This window comes from Homarus americanus, unplaced genomic scaffold, assembly GCF_018991925.1.
Source record: "Homarus americanus isolate GMGI-L3 unplaced genomic scaffold, GMGI_Hamer_2.0 scaffold45562, whole genome shotgun sequence".
NCBI lineage: Eukaryota > Metazoa > Arthropoda > Malacostraca > Decapoda > Nephropidae > Homarus > Homarus americanus.
The window spans coordinates 5640937-5652992 of record NW_024744839.1 but is presented as its reverse complement, the minus strand read 5'-3'; the positions used below and the strand labels follow the sequence as shown (position 1 = coordinate 5652992).

The 12056-nt window shown below is 48.1% G+C and overlaps 1 protein-coding gene across 9 annotated transcripts in view; it reads left to right on the top strand.

Moving 5' to 3' along the window:
- The window catches only part of LOC121878193 (regulator of G-protein signaling 9-like), a 241663-nt gene that overhangs the window by 155714 nt on the left and 73893 nt on the right, over positions 1-12056 (top strand). For all 9 annotated transcript variants that reach the window (XM_042384240.1, XM_042384242.1, XM_042384239.1 and 6 more), the window contains one exon: positions 7740-7849. In XM_042384240.1, coding sequence (XP_042240174.1) covers positions 7740-7849 — 110 coding nt within the window. The remainder of the gene's footprint in view (positions 1-7739; positions 7850-12056) is intronic.

Below are 12056 nucleotides of genomic sequence, written 5' to 3'. Positions count from 1 at the left end.
ACAACCACCACCCACATTAACACCACCACCCATTAACACCACAACCACCACCCACATTAACACCACCACCACCCACATTAACACCACCACTCACATTAACACCACAACCACCACCCACATTAACACCATCACCACCACCCACATTAACACCACCCATTAACACCACCACCACCACCCACATTAACACCACCCATTAACACCACCACCACTTACATACCACCACACCCACATTAACACCCACATTAACACCACCACCCACATTACACCACAACCACCACCCACATTAACACCACCACCCACATTAACACACCACCACCCACATTAACACCACCACCACCACCACCCATTAACACCATCCACCACCCCATCTGCCACCACCACCCACATTAACACCACCACCCACATTAACACCATCACCACCCACATTAACACCACCACCACCACCCACATTAATACCTCACCACCACCCACATTAACACCACCCACCACCACCCATTAACACCACCACCACCATACCACCACCCATTAACACCACCACACCACCCACATTAACACCACTACCATTACGACGACTTCACCCACATTACCACCACCACCACCACCCACATTAACACCATCACCACCACCCACATTACCACCACCACCACCACCCACATTAACACCATCACCACCCACATTAACACCACCACCACCACCCACATTAACACCACCACCACATTACCACCACCACCACCCCAGCTTATGTTAACTGAAGATTAGTCACCTCAGCTTATTTCACATGAAGATTAGTTGGAGTTAGGTGAAGTTAGGTTAGGTTAAATCGGGTTAAGTTAAGTTGGGTTCGCTTAGGTTAAGTTAAGTTAGCTTAGCATTAGGGTGATTGATCTTTTGGCGAAATAATTAGTGGTGTCTAATCTTCAGGTGACCCAGTTGATCTAATAGTGGAAAATACGACGTGGAAACAGACAAAGTAAAATGGCCTTGAGTCTTCCTTGCAGGATATACCAACGTAGCTCCGAGTTTACTGCCACAACAGCCAACTCGCCTCAGCTCCTACACCCAGTCACGTCCGCAGACCAAGTGTGTAACAAAGATGGTCTCTGTGAAGAAGGTTGTGGAAATTAGTATTTTTAGTTAAGGTATATATTGATTTATTTTCCGAAACAAGGTGCAGGGACAGCTTGAATACAAAAGGACTCTCACATCCGCTCCTCATCACGCGCGTCGGGCCGGTTGACCCTTAGAATGTTGTGAGATTACTTCCCGAAAGTTGTAGAACCTTCTTTTCAAAGTATGGTAATGAGTTTCTGATGTCAAAAGATGTGGAGGAGGTTCTCCGGCCCCCCCTCAACACTCTCCTCACAGTCTTACACACAAGATGGAGCGGGCCAGACGCCTCCACTCTCACAGCACCTTCTACCTCAACAAATCTTTAATGTCCCTCCTCACTAACTTCCAAACTTCACGAGACACTAAAACTGCTTCATCAGGACCCCGACTGGAAGTTTCTCGCCGTCCTGGGAACCACCTGCTGGAGGACTCACACCGGGAGATTAGATTGTGTTTATATCCTCCCGTTAAGATTCAAAATTTTAGAATCTTAACGGATGACTACTAAACTCCGCTTAACATACTAACACTTATGTGAGACTGTTAACCTCGACAGGCAAGAGACACGTCCTCTTCAACAACACCAAGGCAGTAACAATAGTCCCCACCGATACTGTAAATATCATCATAGGACTGATATTCACTTCGGTAAAAGTATCTTAAAGGACTGCAAGGATATGGAAGGATTAATATAAGCGATTATCCTACACATGCACAGGTTAATGTATTGATTCATTCCGAAATAGTTTACCACAACGATGGAAAAATAAACCCCGAGGTAGATTGACTATTATCGTCACAGAAGGTTCAGGATGAAACCTTAAGTCATTGTACTTAGTAATTGATAGATATTCATGCTGCTAGAGTAACAAACCTTTCTTCACGACTCACTGATACCAATTTAAATTTGACTCCCCCTATACACACCTGGGTCAGAGGAGGAGATCCTAGTTCCCTCACAGTATATAACACTGATGGAAGGTCGTTTACTTGGTGCCGTGGGTCAGGATAACATGTACACACCTGTTCTCAGTAATCAACCCAAACCTGTCCCATTACCAGCAGGCATGGAGGGAGGTGGTGTGTGTGTGTGTGTGTGTGTGTGTGTGTGTGTGTGTGTGTGTGTGTGTGTGTGTGTGTGTGTGTGTCCGTGTCCCCCTGACCGGATCACACGACGTCATCTTTTACCCTCGGGACCACACCGCCCACCACCTGCCAAGGAAATATTGAGTTACTGTGAAATGAGTGTCTCTCCTGAACACAACATGGGTGACACAGCATGGATGACACAGCATGGGTGACACAACATGGATGACACAACATGAATGACACAGTATGGATGACACAGCATGGATGACACAGTATGGATGACATAGTATGGATGACACAGTATGGATGTGTAGTATGGGTGACGTCGGTCCTAAATACATCAAGCTGCCGGATACACTCAAACTGGATCGCTAGAAAGCCTAAACCATTATTGTAACTTGACATAACAAAGACAATAAACCTACTGTTGTAACGTTAACCCTTTGTATATCATGACTGTACCTGTAACTCTCCTAAAAGGTAAACATAAGAGGCTGCTGTACTTATCACCTTGGCAGGGAGCTCATGTGACGTCACCACTCTTTGTATTCTTCCTTAAGTGATGGTGACTGTTGTTGTTGATTTATCGTCATTGGTGTTGTCTTTGCTGTTGTATTTGTCGTCATTGTTGCTTTCGTTGTTGTTGTCATTGTTGTTGTTGTTGTATAAAAATGTTGCCCCAGGAACCTCGTAGTAATGGGTAGGCGAAACAAAATTTGGCCCGAATGCTAGATCGTCTTTGTAAACAGGAGGCGAGCGTTGCCAACATCCAGTCGACCACCTCAACCCTTAACTCTGTATCAGCGACAAAGAAACGAGGCTATTGTCATCACTGAATTGGGTGTTGTGTACAAAAGAACTCATTCATTTGGTTCTCTCTCTTAGGTAACGACGGCAGGTTAGTTTAATGGGAAAGTGATATTATGCTAATTAAGCTCATTTGCATATTGAATTTCGAACTACGGTGTGAGAGTGACGATCATTACTGGACGCTAATGCTGAGGAAGGCGAGTCGGGCTGTCATCTGCAGTGTGTGTGACGAGGGAAGAGTCCTTGGATAAAATGACCTATGGCTAAGCTCATTCGGGTTATATTAGTCTCAGCTAAGCTCATTCGGGTTATATTAGTCTCAGCTAAGCTCATTCGGGTTATATTTCACCCGGCCATGATACTGTAAAAATAAATAAATTCTGGATTGAAGATATGAAGAAAAGAAAAGGAAATGAATCATACTCTTTAACATACCACAACTCAAGAGAAGAAAACAAGTTTGGTAATTTCCTGGGACAAACATGTTTACGCGCCAGCCAAAACATGGGAGCGAGTTTGCCGAGCCTAAAGTCAATTAAGAGTGAGATGGTGTTTAAAGAAATGTCTATTACGCTTCGGTCATAATTATATCCAGATATACAACCAGTAAATATTATTACACAATCAATATCAAATCCGTAACTGTAACGTAAACAACACGAAAAGGAAAGTATTGGGATGTGCAGACGTCTCGCTTGTAATCGGCCAATCAACAGGTTGCTTCAGCAGGAGGAAGCGGAAACTGATTAGCCCATTCAGAAGCCGTCATCAACACCACGCTTGGCTGCCTCACCACTCTGTGTTGAGGCGGTTACTTATACCGATGGATGGGAGTTGTGAGAGCTGAGCTAAAATTATTTATCATTTATACACTCATCAGGACAAGAGGCTTTGATGAGGTGATATGAGACGTGTGAGGTAATGGGTGATGGTGGCTGGTGATGGATATACGGGAGGAAGAACATACACTGATACTTTCTCCTAACACTGATACTTTCTCCTAACACTGATACTTTCTCCTAACACTGATACTTTCTCCTAACACTGATACTTTCTCCTAACACTGATACTTTCTCCTAACACTGATACTTTCTCCCCTCACTGATACTTTCTCCTAACACTGATTCTTTCTCCTAACATGATACTTTCTCCTAACACTGATACTTTCTCCTAACACTGATCTTTCTCCTAACATTGATACTTTCTCTTAACACTGATACTTTCTCCTAACACTGATACTTTCTCCTAACACTGGTACTTTCTCCTAACACTGATACTTTCTCCTCACTGATACTTTCTCCTAACACTTACTTTTTCCTACTTGCTTATACTGTTTCCTAACACTGATACTTTCTCCTAACACTGATACTTTCTCCTAACACCGATACTTTCTCCTTACATAAGCTCTCTCCGAACACTTGATACTTTCTCTGAACACATACTATTCCTAACACTGATAGATTCTCCAAACATAAATATTTTCCCTTACACCTGATACTTTCTCTTAACACCTTATACTTTCCTTACCTGATACTTTCTCCTAAAACTCCCAAAACTGGTACTTTCTCCTACTACTTCCCTTACACCTGATACTTTCTCCTATCTTCTTCCTGATATTGATGGTGTCATAAGATTTGTATTAGTGTCATGAAGTGTTGTGTTAGTGTCCATGGTGGGGGGGCGTGTCACTCTCAGTGGCACTTCTGCAGGTCAAGTGTGGAGGAGAGACAAAGAGGTGGGGGACTGGAGGTAGGGTGGTGCGGTTTTGACTTGAAGTGAGGGGAAGGAGTGAGAGCAGTAGGGTTTATTTGTCAGAGTGGGATGATGGGGAGGGACACAGGCACGCTGGGGAGGGGTGGGAACACAGACGCGCTGGGAGAGGGTGGGAAGGACACAGGCGCTCTGGCAGAGGGTGGGAGGACACAGACGCGCTGGGAGAGGGTGGGAGGGACACAGACGCGCTGGGAGAGAGTGGGGAAGGACACAGGCTCGGCTGGAGGGTGGGGGAGGGACACAGACAGCTGGGAGAGGGGTGGGAGGGACACAGACGCTGGGAGGAGGGTGGGAAGGACACAGACGCGCTGGGAGAGGGGTGGGAAGGACACAGACACCTAGGAGAGGGTGGAAGGACACAGGCACGCTGGGAGAGGTGGGAGAGGGGGCACCGCTGGGAGAGGGTGGGGAAGGACACAGGCACGCTAGGAGAGGGGAGGGAACAGACACGCTAGGAGAGGGTGGGAAGGACACATGCATGCTGGGAGGGGTGGGAGGACACAGACACTGGGAGGGAGGTGGGAAGGACATGCACGCTGGGAGGAGGGTGGGAGAGACACAGACATGCTGCTGGGGAGAGGGTGGGAAGGACACATGCACCTGGGAGGGTGGGAGGGAACATGAACACCTTGGGAGAGGGTGGGAAGGACACATGCACTGGGGAGGAGAGGGTGGGAGGACACATGCACGCTGGGAGAGGGTGGGAGAGACACAGACACGGGGAGGGTGGAAGGACACCGCTGGGAGAGGGTGGGAGGAACACAGACGCTGGGGAGAGGGTGGGAGGGCACAGACGCTGGGAGAGAGGTGGGAGACACAGACGTGGGAGAGGGTGGAGGACATGCAGGAGGGTGGGAAGGGACACACTGGGAGAGGGGAGGGGGTGGGAGGGCTGGGAGAGGGTGGGAGGGGAAGCACTGGGAGAGGGTGGGAAGGACACATGCGCTGGGAGAGGGGTGGGAGGACACAGGAGAGGTGGGAGGAACACAGACGCTGGGAGGGTGGGAAGGACACACTGGGAGGGGTGGAGAGACACAGACGCTGGGGAGGGTGGGGACATGCCTTGGGAGGTGGGAGACACAGGCGCGCTGGGAGGGTGGGAGGGCAGGACAGGCGGGGAGAGGGTGGGAGGGCTGCCTGGGAGAGGGTGGGAAGAGACAGACCGCTGGGAGGGAGAGACACATGGGAGGGTGGGGGGGAGGGTGGGAAGGACACATGCACGCTGGGAGAGGGTGGAGGGCCCAGACGCTGGAGAGAGGTGGGAGACACACGCGCTGGGAGGGGTGGGAGAGACAGAGCCGCTGGGAGAGGGTGGGAGACACACGCGCGCTGGGAGAGGGGTGAAGGACACAGGCACGCTGGGAGGGTGGAGGGAACACAGACGGCTGGGAGAGCACGCTGGGAGAGGGTGGGGAGGGCACAGACCTGGGAGGAGGGTGGGAGAGAGACACACGTGCTGGGAGAGAGGGAGGTGGGAGAACCAGGGGCCTGGGAGAGGGTGGGAGAGACACAGGCACGGCTGGGGGGGGAGGGTGGGAGGGCCACATGCTGGGGTGGGGGCAGCGCTGGAGGGTGGGGACACAGGCTGGAGATGGAGGCCAGAGCGTGGGAGAGGGTGGGAAGGACACCGCTGGGAGAGGGTGGGACAGAGCCGCGCTGGGAGAGGTGAAGGACACAGCACGGGGGTGGGAGACTGGGGAGGGTGGGAGAGGTGCTGGGAGGAGGGTGGGAGAACACACACTGAGGGTGGGAGGCACAGCGCTGGTGGGAAGGACACATGCACGCTGGGAGGTGGGAGAGACACAGACGCGCTGGGAGAGGGTGGGAAGGACACAGGCACGCTGGGGGTGGGAGGGTGGGAGAGAGGAGACAGGCTGCCTGGGAGGGGAGGGCACCAGATGCCGCTGGGAGAGGTGGGAGAGACAGGCACGCTGGGAGAGGAGGCAGACGCTGGGAGAGGGTGGGGAGGACACAGGCACGCTGGGAAGATGGGAGGGACAGGGCACTGGCAGAGGCTGGTGGGAGATGGAAGGACACAGGAGGATGCACGCTGGGAGAGGGTGGGAAGGACACAGGCACGCTGGGGAGGGTGGGAAGGACTGGGAGGTGGGAGGACACAGGCACTGGGAGAGGTTGGGGAAGGACAGATGGGAGCCTGGGAGGGTGGAGGGACAGGCAGCTGGGAGAGGTGAAAGACACAGGCTGGGGAGGGTGGGAAGGGCAGGCAGCACTGGGGAGGGTGGGAAGGCAGGCCTTGGAGAGAGGGTGGGAGGGACACAGGCTCTGGGGAGGTGGAGGGCCGCGCTGGGAGAGGTGGAAGGACAGGACGCTCTGGGAAGATGGGAGGGACACAGGCGCTGGGAGGGGTGGGAGCAGCAGAGGAGCCTGAACGGTGGGAGGGGACTGGATGCTGGGAGAGGGTGGGAAGGACACATGCATGCTGGGAGGGGTGGGAGGGACACAGGCACGCCTGGAGAGGGTGGGAAGGACACATGCATGCTGGGAGGTGGGAGGGACACAGGCACGCTGGGAGAGGGAAGTGACAGATTTAAAGCGCTGCTTTAAGTGGGAGAGAGAGAGACGGAGAGTAACCTGTGTCACTTTCCCTTTTAACATTTATTTACCTGCTCAAAAAAAATTATTCTCAGTAAACAGAAAAGAAAATAGAGATAAAACGAAAAAATAAACGATAAATATATAAGACAAGGAGGACAGAGAACACCAACACAGTGCTAACAAGTACAGTCACGTACAGACAAGGACAGCCAAATACAGATAAGAATATAAAAATAGTTTACAAGTGACAATTTACTCAGCAACAGCAAGTAGTCAGCGAGTAGTATGACAGGGAGTTATGACAGACATCTAGGAGTAAGACATGTTGGAGAAAGACATATTGGAGTAAGACATGTTCGAGTAAGCCATTAATAACGTGTTATTCTTGATGTCTCCCACAGCGGAAGCCATCCATCTGGCCAACCTGCTGTGTCAGTACGGGTACTTCTTCCCCGTGGGAGAGTCCCGCTCGCTGATCGTCAAGGATGACTCCTCTCTCTACAGGTTCCAGGTACGTCTCTTATCTCTCTCTCTCTCTCTCTCTCTCTCTCTCTCTCTCGTGTTCTTTCCTTGCAGATAAAAACTTAACATCTTTTATTTCACTGAGATATGATGATTTTTTTTTTATGAAATATTTGTTTTATTTTTTATAACAGGTGAAATCATATATGTTATATCCATATAGTGTGTGTACAGTATATAACAGACTTTTACAACACTCGCCCTGGTGCTCTTATCCTGGGAGTTAAAACAAACCAATATGTCTGATTTATCAGGCACGGATCACTGAACATTGCCAAACTTTGTTCGTTCCCTCTAAATTAAGACATACTTCAGAGATGTTTATTTCCAGTTGCGGGAAGCGAGGCCGCTGGGCTTAAAATAAAATATATTGTGTAAATATTTCTAAAAGCCACTATTTTAGTTTCCTCCATTAATAAATACACACAATAATGTAATAAATTAGCATTTTGTGTATATATATATATATATATAAAGATAGTGGGAAGGGAGACTGTAGTCTGGAGGGTTTATATTGGTGGGAGAGCGGCGGTACTGTGGCGTTAGGACCATAACAGTGAGAGACCCTTCTTAGAGGTGCTCGTAAGGGGTTCCGAGAGAAAAGCTCGAGTCTCCCATAAGATAAAGAGGAAGAGTTACAGTTATGGGAGGAGGACGTGGGTGAGGAAGGCACCGCTGTAAAGAACTAGTCATCTTCACCCTCCACCACTCAAGGTGCCTCGGTCTGCACTGAGTATAAATTTCATCCTTTTAAAGTTACCAAAATAACTTCTGAGAAGTTTAAGTTTCCTTATTCATTTTACTGATGGAGGCTGCAGGAGGTTCAGTAAGTCGAAAAGGTGATGTGGGTCCCATAGGCTTGGCGGCCCGTTAGAGACAGCGTAATATACTAAGGAGGCAGCGTGTCCGGCATTGAGCTCGACCGTCTTCATTTACCCACAGCTTGGTGGACTTGGGGTGCTCCTTGATCGAACCAGCAACTCTTAGGACAGGTGGCAAGAGCTTTATCCAGCTCTCGCCACCTGTCCTAAGAGTCACTGGTTCGATGGGTTGCGTCCTACAGGGTGTTCACAGTGTGTTGCTCATGGTACATCACTATTACAGTTTGGTTTTGTTGAATATACGTTTATTACATGACATTACATAATTACGTAACATTACATAATTACATAACATTACACGACCCTTTTATAATGTGACAGTCCGTACAACCAAGGGGGGGGGGGTGTGTCTGTTTGTGATATGACTCCAAGTGCTGACAACATTTGCCCGAGTATTTGAGCTTAGCGACGCCCTGTTGGTACATATCTCCTAACACCTCAAATGCTCTCTAAGACTAAATTTTCTTATAAGTCATTATTTCTACGTTGTAATCTATTGCTCAGATCCCGAATAACTTGATATGACATACAGTTACTGAAAGAACATTTTGACCGAACTATGAGGATGCTAACTTAATGCTCCTCCTCCTCCTCCTCCTCCTTCAGAAGTGTTGGTCTTGTGGTGTTAGTTCATCAATACCTCTGATGACGTCAGGCATCAGCCCTGGTTTTAGAAAATTTATCTCTGTTTTGAAAGTTGTATGTCGAGACCATGAAACCAAAAAACCCTATTTTTTATCAGTTAATAGAAAATGAGACCAATAAGACTGACAAAAAAATAATGACCTGGAGTTAACTTTTCTCTTTTCCGTCAAAAACTGTGATGAAAAAATTACCATTGTGTAGCTCCATTATATTAGTAATAAACTTTTCTATTGTGTTTTCGGTGAACTGTACAGGAACAATAAAGACTTTTACTCAACACAAAGAAATACTGCACTGTTAATTTTCTCCAGAACTCATTTGTGTTTACAGTTTTTAATATGTAATCTGGGAGCTATTTGTTTACCGTTGGTGAAGGCTTGAACACATATAGTGAGTAATATTGTAGAGTTATTGAGGAAAAAGATATACTAGTGAGCTGTTAGACACTACAGAGTATCTTGACCTGAGCCTCGCACTAGGTGAGATACTGTGGGTTAGAACAATAAAAGTTATGTTCGTTTTCTTTCTTTTAATAATAAATATTCAATAATTTGCTCTTCTTACACTTGAGTTAGTTGTCTAGTTAAGGCAAGATTTTTTTCGAGGTTTATATGATATACAGTACATGAGGCGGTACATAGTGGCCGGCAGGTAGATGATACAAGATATTATATGAAGTAGCATATCAGCGATGTCTTCCTCGTTAGCAGTACAGTATCACATTGATGACGTTATCAATTATGATATTACTAATGAAAAACAACCTGGAAATTAATGTGTGACTTGTGTCCTTTATAATGTTGTTAAGTTATCTTGTGAAGTTTAAACTAAAGTGCAAGATAAGAGAGTTTGACAAACTACGTCTCTTTACCAACTGTTGTGAGTGGAGGAAGTGAGCAAAATTATCACTTAAAATTTTCTCGACACATTGTGTCATATTTTACTTGAACGGGAGTTGTGCCACAAATTATTACTGAAACTTCGTCAAAACAGCTATTGTTGGAACGTCTCTTTAATGCTTCTTGTTATGTTACTTTTACCTTGAATATCTTGGACGTGAAGCTTAGATAATATAATTTCAACACTGTAAAACTAATGTTATCTGCGAGACACTATTGTTGCAAAATACCTGTACTGTTCTTTTTGAAACCTCTCACCGAGTTATTTTATATATATATATATATACACGTATAATATTAATAATCCTCTAATGATATTCTCCCGGTCCCACGTGACGGTAGACAGGACCACCACCACCACCACTGAGACAGTAACCCTTTTTTTTCTGGAGTGTTACGCCAGGGATGCTTGGTGTAGGACTTGTTCCAAAGGAAAATTATGAAAATTGATCCCATAGGCCTGATGCCCCCATTAGGGATTGTACGAATACAGTACACTGTGGCCTAAACCTTTTTCCAATCCGTGAAACTTGGTAACCATTCACTCTTTCACTTTCAAATCATTAACGATGGTAACACTTCCCCACAACACCTTCCAACAACACCTTCTTACACCACCTCCCCACAACACCTCCCCACAACATCTCCTCACAACACCTCCCCACAACATCCCCACCTCCCAACACCTCCCCACACCACCTCCCCCACAACACTCCCCCCACACCACCTCCCCAAGAACCCTCCCCCAAGAACACCCTCACAACACCTCCCCACAACACCTCCCCACACCACCCTCCCCACAACACCCCGCCACACCACCTCCCTGCACAACACCCCCCACACCACCTCCTCACAACACCTCCCCACAACCCTCCCCCACAACACCTCTCACAACACCCTCCCCACGACACCTCCCCCACACCACCTCCCCTGGCCAAACACCCTCCTCCAACAACACCCCCCCACCACCCTCCCCACACCCCCAACACCTCCCCAACACCCCACACCCACCTCCCCACACCACCTCCCCACAACACCTCCCCACAACACCTCACACCACTCCCCACAGCACCCCCACAACCCCTCCCCACAACCCCTCCCTACAACCCCTCCTCCCCACAACCCTCCCTCTCTCTACAACCCCTCCCTACAGCACTCCTCTCCACAACCCTCCTGACAACACCTCCCCACAGCACCTCCCCACAACCCTCCTGACAACACCTCCTACAACCCTCCTACAACCCCCTCCCTACAACCATTTCACAGCACCCCCCCCATACAACCCTCCCTATATAATTCTCCTTTCTACAACCCCTCCCACAACCTCCCCCTGTTGAACCCCTCCCCACAGCACCTCCCCACAACACCTCCCCACAACACCTCCCCACAATACCTCCCTATACCTCCTCCCTACAACACTTTCTGTTACATTCACCGACTGCACAACTCTTAGCTATAAAATACATAATTATAACCGACCATCTTCCATTCAGTCCCACGTTTACAGGTAATTGTTATTATGGTCATTTACGACTCTGATCTCTCGTACATGAAGAAGGTAAAAAAAAATCATTTTTTTTTAGAGTATTGTGTCGTAGACGGTGTGGCTAGTTGTTACCTCAGTGTTGTCCTGTAGTTTGTGTTGTCTTGATGGTACAGGCGAGCTGAGTGACGGGGTCTGATAGCAGGTGTGAAGGAATTACACCAGTTTTCTTTGTTTTACATTTCTTTTATGTTTTGCGGGGGGGGGGGGATTGTTTAATATTTTCCC